The sequence below is a fragment of the Acinonyx jubatus genome, chromosome B2, assembly GCF_027475565.1.
Source record: "Acinonyx jubatus isolate Ajub_Pintada_27869175 chromosome B2, VMU_Ajub_asm_v1.0, whole genome shotgun sequence".
Taxonomy (NCBI): Eukaryota; Metazoa; Chordata; class Mammalia; order Carnivora; family Felidae; genus Acinonyx; species Acinonyx jubatus.
In genome coordinates, this window is record NC_069385.1 from 21,592,962 (window position 1) to 21,607,736 (window position 14,775).

A 14,775-nucleotide genomic window follows, 5' to 3' on the forward strand; every position below is an offset into this window, starting at 1 on the left:
CTAATGGACATGAAAACAGGTAATATCTCTAAAGAGAAACATTTGGCAGAATATAAACTAATGTCATTAAATGTTAATTTGGTCCAGTTATTCTATTCTAAAAGTACATCCTGGAAATAATCAGGATGTACTCAATGGTACGTAAGGATGTTCATCACAGAATTAGTTATCACGAGAACACTGGTAATAACCTACTTATCTAATCATTGTTGATCACTTAAATAAATTATCCTGCAGCCATTCAACAGAATTTACAGTATTAAAAAATCACAATATAAAAAATGTTTAATGACATGGAAAAACATTCATCATACGTAAAGCTGAAAAGAAAGGTTATTAAAAAAACCAACCCTAATCAGAAACAACGCTCCCATTAAGTCCATATCACAACCATCCTGGCTGAGGGATGCCGATCCTGTGGGAGCTCTTACTCGGTATGTGCACACACACCTTGGTCTTTTCAAAATTCTGAATCTGGAGAACATATAGTGTCAGATAATGTTTTCGAGAAAAAAAAGTTTTCTCTTCATTTATGTTTTTAAACTCTTGCAAAGTGTGCCCTGAGAAAAAGTAAAACAACTCATTCTGTATCATTTTTGAGCCAAATATTAAGAGCTTTCCATGAAAGGCTATAATAGTATGCCTATACTAAGAACAGTAATTCAAATGTTTCCAGGGTGAACTTAGATTCAAATGTGATGGCACCATAAACCATAATTCTTAAAAGTGATGAGAACACATTGAAGAGGGTCCGCGTTTCTTTCCATTCTCTTCTAAGCAAATGTGTTGGTTTTTCCTCCTGTGTCGGTCATAGTAAAGATAACTCCTTTGCTCTGTTCAGTTTCTGGTAATGGAACAGAACTTCCTCCAAATGTGATGTTTCACATAAATGATGATTACATCAGTTTTGCTGTGGCTTACCTAGATCCTTAAGTGCTATCAGGAGCCTAATCAACAATCTAGAGGAGCCCCTCCCCTCCTAGACTGAGGAATACTCATCCTACAAGAGCTTCTGTCATAAGCTCAGTGGTCAAGGGAAGCTTTTACTTGCACTTCTTCAAGCTGAGTCTCAAACAGAGAACATAGCAAAATTAAAAAACTTCAAAGACTTTTTTTTCTTCCTCCATTGTTAAAAGCAGGGATGGCGGAAGTTGCATCTCAGACCCAGAGGGGCATGAATCTTTAGGAAAAGTTCCCTGAGCCATTGCAATGTGAACCCCCTGTTAAAATCTAAGGGTTCCTTTAGGGATAAAAATAATAAGAATGATGGCAATACCCCCACACCCACGAGACATTAGAGAATCTCTAGGTTGAAGGCCCTATGGTAGGCACATCACATGGGCCATCTCTTTTGATCAACATACAACATACGATAACAGTGATAATAACCCACTCTATAACAAGAGTAACCAACATATATGCCATTTATTATGTACCAGGCTCTGTTTAACCATTTTATAAATATTAACTGTTTCAATTCCCACAACAACCCCTTGACAGAGAGGGGAGAAAGGCTGAGTGTGAGAGAAACAAATTCCAACACCATTTTCTGAAAGGAAGCTGAGACACAGAGATGTTAAATGATTTGCCCAAGGTCACATCACCGGTAAGTGGTAAGGCCAGGATTATTCGAACACACACAGTCTAACTCTAGACTGGCATGAATAGTATTAACCATTTAAATTCTTCTAAACAAGTTATTTGTACTTCCTTATTTTACATGGAAAATGTAATATTGCATTTTATGCTTATGCCACTTAACATATACCTTGGCACAGGGCAGCCATCCAGTACTGATCTTTGAGTTGAATTGAAAAAAAAAAACAAAAAACAAACACAACATAAATTTCTTATTAGAAAAGACACAGTCTGGAAAATTAGTTGACTATATTCAATTTATTCTTTTAAGGAGTCGTTATGTGTTTTTAAATATAATGATAAAAACTACATTTGAGTATAGAGAATTAGTTTCAGCGAATACATAATTCAATACTTGTGTATTGAGACTCATACCAAACTAAATTATGAATCAAAAACCAGAACCAACTATTAATTTGCATTAAAATAAACCAATCCATCTTTTTTATAAAACTGTAAAATAAGCCCATTAAAAGAGTATTATCCAATGTATAAGTTTAAACTAAAACAAGATCTTTATTCTTTTAGAGTTATATAGCCAGAACTCAAATATCAAAGTAGTTTTGAAAAGAGCATATTTCATGAGGTTTAAACTTCTAGGAGAAAACAAGTATATCTCCACCTCGCAAGACTAGCAGCAATAAGATACCAATTATAGGTGATCTGTCTCATCATCTGTAGAATGAAATAGTTGACTCAGTTTCCAACATCTCTTCACATCTTAAAGGATACTGTAAGCTACATTTCTTTAGAAAACGAAATGCATAGGAAGATAATGTAAAATAAAACAGTATCTACTACTTCGTTAATGTGATTTCTCTTTCTATACCTTCTATAGCACATTGCTCATTTTAGCCCAGTATAATCCCTAAGACCATCTGCAATTAAGCGTAAAGAGACACTAGATTCAAACAACCTATGTTCAGTTCAGGTCGTGCCACACAGTAGCTGAGCAATTATTGACAGATTCCTTGACCTGACAATTTACAAATCCATTAGTTAAATGTGAAAAAAATGATTATTTCCTTCCTACCTATCTCTTAAGGATAAATAATAATATAATTATTGATTAATACCATACATATTAATGAAGAAATAGGAGAAAACACACTGTAAACTCAAACACTTTAAAAATGAAAAGAAATTAGGTCAGTAGTAACAAGACTTTTTTCAGTCATGAAAGCTTGCAGTTATTTTATTGCTGTATTTGACCATTTTCCTTTCAATTTTCTTAAAGCAAAAGCAATAGTCTATTGTGAAAACAGTACACCTTCTTCCATTTGATGCTTTTCCAAAATTCTTGCTTAAGCTTTGTCAAGCCATACTTTCATATCAGCCTAGTATTTATTGAGCATTAAAAGGCTCTGTCTGCTTTTATAAGTGAGCTTTGTTATAAATTAATCTTCTACAATTCCATAGAACTGAACTAGAAGAAGAAAAATGAAAAGAAACCCTCTGATGCACTTCATATGCTTTCCAATTTCAATTATTTGGGACTCATTTACCTTTCCCAGGAATGAATAAACTTTGTGAAACCGAGAAAGCTACCATGGCATGAAATTTTCTATATTCTTCTATCTCTATGGTAAGAGTTCTACTAATTGCTTATTTTAGAGAGCTAAAAATAAACTACCAAATATACCAAGAGAAGCTGGCAGTGATCAGAGTCACTAGTAAGAGGGAGTAGATAATGTCTGTAACTTTAAAATCCAGCAGTACATTCAGCTTAGAAATTTCCCCTTGAAATTTAATAAACTTTACCCCTAGGTAAAGGTACATCATCAACATTTTAGTCACAATTATCAAATGCTACTCTAAAAATAGAGGAGAAGTTTATCCATATCCATAATGCTAGTCCAACTCTGTCAGAATGACTTTATCCTTGATTTATAGATCACAGATCTAGACTTATACAAATAATGAAACCTTGATACCTTGGTTATTAAGGAACTATTTGAAATATAATTTTATAGAGTGGTTCTAATTATACTTTAGTTAATTGACAAAGCATTACATCATACCTAATTATACCATTCCTACCTAAAAGTACTCATTTATACATGAGTTTCTGATTAACAAAATGTTAGATAATGGTATTTTTAAATGATTTTGATATACACCTTGACTTGGGGAGCTATGGCAACACAGACATCAGAGAATCATCCAAAAATCATGCTGCTGCTTTTGGAAGCCAGAGGAAAATATCTGATGACACACAGAGATGTAAGTATTGTCTCCATAGAGCCACCTCACTTTCATCTATAATCTCAGCCTCCTGAAAGAGTGCATAAATACACAGAGAGTAAGGGAAGTAATCTGCCCAGGGTCCATACAGCTATGAGGCAACATGCCTAATGCATCAACAGTGACAGGTTAGATGTAGGCAAATCCTTCCATGTATGGCATTTTCCCCCACTAAGCTTCAGCCTTCATAAATTTTCTGAAGTAACCAAACCAAGAATTTCTCATTAAACCAAGAAGAGCCAATGCTCATCTGATCAACTAGAGTTTTACCTTCAGGCTAGAAACCATTACTGTGACCTCTTCTATGATCCAAATGATCATGTGTATGATTTGATTATGGAGACTGAAAGCTGACCTTACAATACCTACATCTCAACATTCAGATCAGGACAGAGTAAGAGCACCATCACCCTAAAACACATGAATATTTGAGTACTCAAGAATAGTAGTTTCCCACCTGGAAAAAGAATAATAAAGGTGGGGAAATGTTTGGGAATAAAAAACATAAAATTTAACTATGTGGGGTGCAAATGATTTGAAAAGACACCATTCCATTCCACATCTTCTTAAAAACACATACTCAATCTTAACTATCTCTAAATAAAGGGAAGCCACATATGTAGATGAAAATGGTATGTAGATGTACTTTGTCAGTGAATCTGAAACTGTTCATAGACTATGCGCCTTTGTGGTCATACATCCTTGCCTGGTGACAGTGTAATCCTCCACATAGTTCCATGTTGTCTACATGCAAACACACATACACAGAGCAAACCTCTGTAGACCTCACTGGTCAATCTAGATTTGCTGGGCAAGATCTTCTGGACTCTAGTTTTCAGAGTACTCATCGAAACCATAGAAGACATGGTTTCTTAGGGAGGACTTGAAGATCAGCACCATCATGAAAGCCTGAGTGCCCCAAAAGGCAAGGCTACGAATAGCCAGTTTCACAAAATCAACAGTCACCAAAATGGAGTGTGTATGAGAGAGAAAAGGACAACCAACTGGGGTGCAAGAAGAGAACAGTGGAAAGTAAGAACAAAATTATGCTCTACTAATATTTAATATGTGATTTTCCCATGGCATATGTGTATAACTTTTTAAATGGATATATATTTATGTATGTGTGTGTGTGTGTGTGTGTGTGTGTATATATATATATATATATATATATATATATGTTTAAAATGTTTTTACTGATAGGACTACATGATCAAAAAGGTTTGCAGATGATTAAAGCCATATAAGCCAAACTGATTTACATACATATGCAGGCAAATAGAACTTATAATACTTAAATCAAAAATTTTTTAATGCTTAAGTCATGAGGAATTCAGTTTATAACACTAATTTTTTTCCTCATTTTTCTATAATGGTTCATATCTCAATCTGCTTTACAAAAAAAAAAAAAAAGCTGATTTCACCATGCCTGCAATTAATAAATATTTTACGAAAGTTGGCAGTAAGAAAGAAAACAGGACTTACAAAATTCCTTTCCAACTCAACATAAATTCAGCTTTAATACAAAGATTTAATAATAAAATTTCCTCAAATAACCAGATAACAAGGAAAACAAATTAAAGTCGATTTTATTTTTTAATCACCTGCATTCAGTTCTATTTTTGCTGTGCTCTATTAATATTTTAAAGGAACTAAGCAATCAAAACCAAATCTGGAAGAATTAGCATCCAACATGAGGTGATTTTAGGTCATCAGGGCAATTTCATTGCTGCTAATTATATCTCCAAATAAACAACACTTCTGTTTCAGTTTCCTGACCAAATTTTATGGGATGTACCATAAGGAAGAAATATTTTCAAAGGCAAAAATACAAGTGAATGTGTAAATAGGTGGAGAGGAGGAAAAGCACATTTTAACTCAAACAGCCATGAATTCCAGGTGCCTCCTTCTATGATTTCCCCCCCTTCAAAACATACAGGAAAACACATAAAATGAGAATATTCAACACAAATTTCCAAATGTGTAACACATGAACTATTTTCTAACACTCAGAAGAAGTTTGAAAATAAGCAAAGACATGGTATCACAGAGAATAATATAATATGTAAAAAGAGAGATCCTAAAAATGACTAAAAAAGAGGATAAGAATATTAACAGACACTGGATTTCAAACTGCCAATATGAATTTAAAAGAGTCACATCTCCTTTACATTATGCAACATTTTTTTTCTCATTCACTTTGGTCTGTAGATGTATTTACAAGAGACCTCTATATTTTTATGAAGAAACACTGAAAACTTACAGCATTTCCTTTCTAAGAAACTAAATTTAGACAATGTAGGAGGTATAGGGAGAGACAGTCATTATAACATGGACAATTTAAGGGGGAAAGAATTTAAAGTGTCTTAAAGCAAATAAATACCAAACTTGTTTAAACACTGAAGTAATACAGACTACTGATAATTATAATACAATTATGTGTTTTCATTTTCTATAAATAGATACCTACCTATGTCAATATGTGAGATAGCAACTGTTAAATATTTAGTTCTGCAACTAAGACTTTTATTTATACCATGTAAGTTAATACAGCTCAGTAACTAAGATCAATTTTCAAAACATAACCAAGCAAATAAATAATATCTGTTACTATCTGGTTTTTGCATAGCAATTTGGCCATTTCCTATTCTGGACTTCAGTTCCTTAGCCAAAATCTCATATATCACTGCCTTCTATTGACACCTGCTGGAGAGTACTGGAATTGCATATTTCTCATTTCATTATCTGGGCAGTTGTTAATTCTGCATCTGAGGAAAGAAATGTGGAAGATAACATTCCAACTGCAAATAACACAAGTTTTAATTTTCTAAAAGCAAAAGTAGCATTCATTCTCAACATTTAAATTTAATGTTTCCTTTAGGAAATTATGAGTCTCAAGAAATCTATCCAAAGCATGCTTCTCATGGGAATAACTTACCCGATGACTTCAGTAGTTGAATTTGTGCATATGTGGTGTATAATTATGAAACTAAGTAACTTTCTCTAGTATCTGAACTTCTACTGTTTCCTGCCTCAGACTAAATACTTGGATCACATGACTTGAGAAAAGTATTTGATTTTGTGAAAGTGTGCATACAAATGGATCAGAAAAATAACCTAGCTAATACAAAAAGAAAGCTTTATATATTCACACTTGTAGTTAAAGAGGTAAAGTAACATGCATTAGTGAATGAGTTTTTATTGTTATCAAAACTGCCTGTCCCTGAAATACATAACGTGTTTATACCAGAATAAACTTATTATCTAAAGTCAACCAAAACACAACACATTGAAATAATTAATTTAAGGGTTTTAGTAACTAAATTAATTATTAAGTTACATTACATTTTAATTAACTTCATGCAAATGAACACATTTGGAAGTATTTCTGTAAAGAATGCCACACTACTCATCTGTCCCCTAAAACTTAAAAAAAAAAAAAAAGTTTCTGGAAAGAAATACGTTTAATTGACCAAACTGCAAAAGGTAAAAATATATGACAAAGTTAATACAATACTACTCCTCCCGCCCCCAATGCACTACTACATAATATGCGGTTTAGGTGCCTGGACATGTCCTATTTTGTAACATCAGAAAATTAATATTGCCCTAGAGACAGTTGTTCCAGTTCCAAATGAGTTTGGGCAGCTAATAGGGCAACAAGATATTCTTGAGAATGGTACTGAGAGCATGATGTGAAGGAAGAATGTGATACTGCGGTGCTATAATAAATTGCTTTAACATTCCTGGTAGAATTCCTTCCTTTTGATCAAACTGCTCCAGTTTTTGACAAAAGTAATGAGGCACTATGAACCTGGTATAAATCAAACAAAACGATGATGAAAAATAGAAGAGCTAACTTTTTTTTTTAATACAGGAGCTCATTCAATGGTTTATGATTAGGATGACGTAGTATTTGAAATTTGCAACTGTCAAACAAGTTGCCTCCTGAAAGTGTACTTAATCCACCTGTTCAAATAAAATTAAGTTCTTCAAGTTTAACTATAGCATATGAAGATTCAAGAGTATAGGGGATATTTTACGATGAGATTCAGTCTAGGAGTTTCTAAAATGTGCTTCATTTTTTTTAATTGAAAAAAACAATTAGCTCTAAAGGGATAGATAGTTTTTAAGTAATCTACTGAAAGATTATTTTAAACTGTTCTTTTACATTTACTAAAATTTACACAAAATTAATATAGCATGCAATATTAAGACCCTACAAAGTATCACGGAGGTAACAGGTCTTAATGAATGTAGTTTTGCCATATTTTCTCCAAACAGTTTATCAGCCCTTCTCAGAAGATAGGTTTTCGTCAAATGCAAAATAAAATATGCACTGAAACAATACTTGTTTTAGATTCCTAAACAAAATTTAATGAAGCAACTCACTTTAACAGCTCTTACAATCCGTCACTAAGAAAAGGAATCTTTCCTTGCTAAGAACGCTGAAAGGTTAGTTTTTAGAGCCTGAGAAACAGTAGAATTGTCAGACACCCGAGATCCTCATTTTCAATCACTCAGTTACCTTACAGAGCTTCTGATACCGAGGAGAAGAAACTGCCATCCTTTGTAAACGATGTAACAAAACCACAACTTTCTGCAGAGATGTTCTCACCACAGCCATCATTTTAAGTTTACCACACTTCTGGAGACACCTCAGAATTTGCATTATAAATGAAGAGCAATGATCATTTCCTCCCGGTCACTGGACAATGATTTGCCAGTTCTCTGAGCATGCTCGTTTCCAGGAATGCATTTGAAAGATACAGGGGTTTAGATGCTAGGCAAAAGGAGGCTGGTATTCCTTCAACTTCTTCTCAATTTAAAAAACACATACAAACGCCACAAACAAAGCCCCCAGCAGATGCTCACAGCCGGTACTTGCTCAGCTCGGCATGGCCAGACAATGAGCAAGTTGTTGAGCCAAACGCTGCCTGCTGCTGGAGAGGAGTGCGCTCTGGCTGTGTAGCCAAAAAGGATATTAAGTGAAACATTAAAGCTGCAGATACATAGCAGACATCTCCTGGGAACGGAGATTCAACACATCACCACGGTGCATGCCTTGAAGCTAGTTTATATTAAGAGATGGAGTGGCATTCATTCACTCACTCTGAAAGATGCGTTCACTCCCCGACTGAATGCAGCTCGGGCCGTGCTCTGTGGGATGACTGAATAGACATTGTTATAAATCTTGAGAAGAGCAAAAACGTACCTGACTCTAATGATAGCAGCCCATACATTAAGTGCTATAAATCACCTCCAGACAGGTCTCAGAACAAGATCATCTAAAACAAAACGAAACAAAAAATGCCTGTGGGGAGGGGGGGTATGTGGCTTTACCTACAGCACTCTAAAAGCAGTGTCGTCCGTGGGCTCTCTGATGCTTGCCTAGGAGAAAAGCCACTAGAAACTGAATTTCTAATGTTAGGTTAGGACTTCTCTAATTAAACAGTAAAGTTAATAAAATTTTTAAAAAGTCTGTAACTGACTGCTAACATTCTAAATTACCACGTTTCCCCTTAGACAGCATCTTCGTGATCTCATTTTATTTGCCATAAAGCTGTTTTAATTTTATGAGTAAGAAATATAAAACATGATTATACGATATAAAAACGCAGGACAGAATTTGGGGGTTTTATATGTATGTGTATATGGGAGATGTGTTTTCCAATGCAGCTTGGATACTATTACAAATATCAATTGGGGTAAAGTACCCTTAGGAAATGAGGAAAATCACCCAGAATGATTAAATGACTGGGTCAAGGGGCACAGCCAGAAATAGAAGACAGACGTTTCTCATTATCAGTGTCCTGCTCAAACTAATAACCCAGGTAAGGCTGCTATTTCTCTAATGTTGTCAGGGTTCTTTGAAAGAAATACAGTGTTGAAAGTATTTGTTTCTCTTCTTTTACTTTGTCTGCTTTCTCAGCCCTTCATGTTATAGCATGATTGAAAGTCCTATATTGGGTCTTACAGAGTTGTTGTGTTTATCAAGCAGTGTTTTTGTGTATTTTTCTGCTTCTGCTTGTATATTTTTTTTCCCTGCAGGTCTATACTGAGAACCTCTACTGCCTCCCTCTGGATAGGCTAACAACATCAAAATATCTCTACAAAGCCAGAATCGGAAGAGGCAGTCAATTAATGATGTAATTAAAAATATTAAGTTATCATGCAAATATACAGAACCAGAAAGTAGATTTGTGATTATTTAGGGGCAGGGGGCTAGAGGGTTGGTAATGGGGGATTGATAGCTAAGTGGCATGTGATTTCTTTTTGGGATGAGGAAAATGTTCTGTTTGATTGTAGTGATTGTTACATACCTTTCGCACTTAAAAACAACTGACCTGTACACTTTAAATGGACGGATTGTGTGAAACGTGGAATTATGTCATAAAGCTGCTATCAAAAAAAATATATGAAGTTGTAATTCCTGTCCCTGAACCAGCAGATAAAGTTTGCACAACAGAGGTATACCACCCCCGCCCCCCCAAACACAATGCTGGCTATGGAGCTGGCAGATCGGCAACAATCTAAATCATCAAAGTCTGCACCTATGGAGTGAGAGGATGAAAATTAGGCTGAAAGAGAACACAGGAGATGAAAATATAATAATCCAAAAACACATCTTGTGCGAGAGCAAAAACAGCCACCTACTTATTGTAAGAACAACCCAGAAAGGAAGCAGGGCAGCAGGATTTTCTCCAGGAAAGAATCAGATTAGCTCTATTAATTGGTTACTGCCAAAATGTAAAGTTTATATTTTGAAATACAATTAAAATGATAATAATATCCTAGAATGTAGACAGGAAAATTCAGAATAAATGCATTTGAACGAACAGATAAACTGATAGGGAAGCCAATAGTAGGCTTTCATTCCAAAGGGGGAAAAAAAAGTTTCTGCACTTTAGCCAAATTCCCTCACCTAAATATAGAAACACAGTGACTGCTGCATACTGGGGCATCTCCTCCTGGATGTTACTCACAAACCTTATTGCAACATAGTCCAAATGAAACGTAGCATTCCTTCACACTCCACACCAACTTACACCCTTGCCCTGACTTGCTCTTTCCTTCTATTCCTCATCTCAGGCTCTAATCCCACCTGGCAATCTTCTCCCTCTCTACCATACTATCAAGACATTAGGTCTATTCCCCCTGTGACTGCCTCATTTCTGCTCATAATCACCTCTCACCAGATGGCTGCAAGACTGTCTTACCAGACCTCATGCACTGCTATTAATCTTGCCCAGTTCAAACCCATTCCTCGCAATGCCACCAGCTAGAGTCCTATAAAACACAAATCCCCTTGCATCATCCTCTTGCTCAACAACACTCTTCAATGACTTCTCCCTGTTGCCACTGGGTTACGATATAAAAAACTCAGCAAGTCGAACAAGACCCTCTGTGACCTGAACCACTCAGAAACTCGGAGCTTCTCTCTCCAAAGGACTGGGTTTTCTCTTGCCAGCTCTGCTGAGGAGTAAAGCCTTACTGCCTTGCAGTCAGGCAATGAAACATAAATACATAAAACCAAATGGTCATCCATCCTTAACAGAAATGGCATGTATCATAGCATACTCCCAGAAATGAATCTTCATCTTCCATTGTGCTTCTAAACTATCGTTTATCAAAATTCACCCAAAATTACCTTAAGATGAATACAGAATAAGCTTCTTCATCTTCATGAAATACTCCTCTATCTCTGTATCCAGCTGTCATGAGACACGGAGCAAGTACAAACAGCGAGTGTGACATGTAAGCAGTTCTACATACACCCCTTGTGCACAGGGCACACATACGCCAAGGCCCTCATTCCACCTTTTTTAGCACACCCCTAAACCGCCCACCCACCCCCACCACCACCATGCCACCAGAAAATGCATTTTATAATTTCAGACACTTTTGTTTGTACATTTATTTTCTTCAACAAACATCTTTTCCTTCCCAAAAAAGTTTGCATTTTCATTCTCTATTCACTCCCGCAAAAGGACGAGTCACAAGCACAAAAAGTCACAGGATAATTTAAGTTCTCTCATCTCAGGAATACTAAGCAAAAGGTACTAAGTCTCTACATGCATCTACTTATAAGGTGCCAAAAATAAAGCCATAGCATTTTTTTAATAAAATAGAGAGGATGTTTTAAAATGAAGATCATTTTGGGGCACCTGGGCAGCTCAGTCGGTTGAGCCTCTGACTTCAGCTCAGGTCATGATCTCAGGATTTGTGAGTTCGAGCCCTGCATCAGGCTCTAAGCTGACAGCTCAGAGACTGGAGCCTGATTCAGATTCTGTCTCTCTCTCTCTCTCTCTGCCCCTCCTCTATTTGTGCTCTTGCTCTCTCTCTCAAAAATAAATAAATACACAGAAGACAATAGTTTTAATAAATAAAATTAAATGAAGATCATTTTTATTTATTTTTTTTTAAATTTTTTCTCAACGTTTTTATTTATTTTTTTGGGGACAGAGAGAGACAGAGCATGAACGGGGGAGGGGCAGAGAGAGAGGGAGACACAGAATCGGAAACAGGCTCCAGGCTCTGAGCCATCAGCCCAGAGCCTGACGCGGGGCTCGAACTCCCGGACCGCGAGATCGTGACCTGGCTGAAGTCGGACGCTTAACCGACTGCGCCACCCAGGCGCCCCAAAGATCATTTTTAAAAGGAGCAAGGCAGTGAAAAATCATGCAAATTACTATCATGGGAAATACCCTAAACAAAAACAAATACATGTGTTTACCCTTAGACAAAGACACTGTAACAGGCTCTTAATAAATGCCCCTCTTTAATACTTCTTAGGAGTCACAACATTAAGTTTCAGCAACATTAAATTATTTTCGAGAGACATTTACTATACATGCCATAATTTCAGTCAGCAAGCTTTCTTTCTTGATGCTGGTTGCCAGAAGACAAGCAATCTTAGGCTTAGTTATTTTTATTTGGAAAGATTTTAAGCATCTTCATTTACATGTATTTCCTCAGTTTTGAGTATTCGTTAAGTATTGAGAAGAATTTTGGCTATGGTAAAAATATATCCCAAGATAAAATGTGCCAGAAGACATTATCAACCTTTAAAATAGGTCTGTTTTGCTGATCTTCATCATCAAGGTTCATGTCAAGCCTCCTTCACTCATTGTCTATACACTGTTGCAGCCTCAAATGCACAGCCTGGTGTCTTTTGAATTTAACACCATTACGTAAAGTAAGCATCCGTGAGCATTTATAAGTCTGGCTTCCAGTTGTTTAAATCATAAAAAATAATATATTCTAGCATCTGCCTACAGTTAGAGCCCTCTCTAACCCCCTGAAAAAGAGATGATAGCTAAATATTTTATCAAATAACATGTATAGTGTTTTCCTCAGATTCTAGACAGTAAGACAAAAGGACATATTTAACCTCGATAGTTGCTCAGTCACCCTCATTACCAAGTCACAAGTGTATTATGCAATGAATAAAAAGTAAGAAGTAATGTAATTAAACATGGATTTTCATTAAATTAATCTTGAGGACTCCACCATTAAAATACCCTAATAGTCTTTACACATGGGAACAAGTTACAAAGAAGTCTATTCCTGAAAGGTCCTTTAAAAAAAATAATTTATAACTTTTTAGTGAAAATAATTCCAAATGTAGAGAAAATTTGTAAGAATAAGAACAATTATGGGGAGCCTGGGTGGCTCAATTGGTTAAGCGTTCAACTTCGGCTCAGGTCATGATCTCGCGGTCCGTGGGTTCAAGCCCCGCGTCAGGCTCAGAGCCTGGAGCCTGTTTCAGATTCTGTGTCTCCCTCTTTCTCTGACCCTCCCTTGTTCATGCTCTCTCTCTCTCTCTCTCTGTCTCAAAAATAAATAAATGTTAAAAAAAAAAAAAAAGAATAAGAACAATTCCCAGAAAGCTACTGTACCCTTTAACCAGATTTGTATATTTGTGAACATTCTGATATTTCAAGGGAAAAGAATTCTAAGAAAAGACTCAAAAAGATCATCACACTGAATTTCATAATGGTGAAGTTAGGGTCCACAGGAAGTGGTCAGTATTTACCTAGAATGTACACGTATGACACTAGGTAGGCAACAATATGGAGTAACATAATGTCTGCCCTTGAGGAGCCAAGTGATCAGCCGGGACAGGATGGACATGCCTCAGATGGCACCGAGCCATGAGTTCACAAGCATATCAGAAATAATAACTGTCAGAATGACGTGAGACTGACAAGACATAAAGAAATATGCAGATGTGAAACTGGTAGACAAGCAGACTTCTCCATTAAAATAGGTTTTCACACCAAGTCCTAAATGAGAAGGCCTGTGATTGGCCGGATTAGGTCATTCTATACAAAGATGGTAAATTCAAGGGCACTGAAGCAGTTGTACTTGGGGGCAGAGGAAAGATACAGATGTGCTACGTGTCATTTCTCATAAACTTTTGTAAAGGAAAGATTTTGTGTTAGCATGTTTCGTAGAGGAGAGATAGTTGAACCTCAGACTCTATATACAATCATAGTATCGAGCTAATGACATAAAAGTAATAATGTTCTTAAGCCTAATGTTCATAGTTGTAAATTAAGCCACAGAGCCTTTGCAGCTTTTATATTAAGTACTTTATAATAAATGGAGAAAGAAACAACTTCATATTAAAAGGAGGTGCCCTTATAATTTAGGATTCAATAAGGCTAAGTGTAATAGGGCTTAAAATGACAAAAACAGAACAGCTCTGTTAGTCTAAATAAACAATTATTACTCCCATAAAACGGGGTTTTCCTCTATTATTAAGTAAAAGTATTTTTATAGATCTTATTTCCAGAAACCAATTATTCACAGGGGAGCATGGATCTCCTAACAGAATTAAGTAACAACCTCACCTTTTAATGGTAATAAATTTGCATGCAGCTGCAT

The 14,775-nt window shown here is 35.9% G+C and overlaps 1 protein-coding gene across 11 annotated transcripts in view; it reads right to left on the bottom strand.

Annotated features, from left to right (window-relative positions):
• UTRN (utrophin) overlaps positions 1-14,775 on the bottom strand; it is a 511,459-nt gene that overhangs the window by 219,159 nt on the left and 277,525 nt on the right. The window contains exon 1 of one of the 11 annotated variants that reach the window (XM_027056706.2): positions 8,411-11,703. The exons of the other annotated variants lie outside the window; for them this stretch is intronic. Coding sequence (XP_026912507.1) covers positions 8,411-8,554 — 144 coding nt within the window. The 5' untranslated portion in view covers positions 8,555-11,703. Of the gene's footprint in view, positions 1-8,410; positions 11,704-14,775 lie in introns of those variants that run through there. 11 annotated transcript variants of the gene reach the window in all.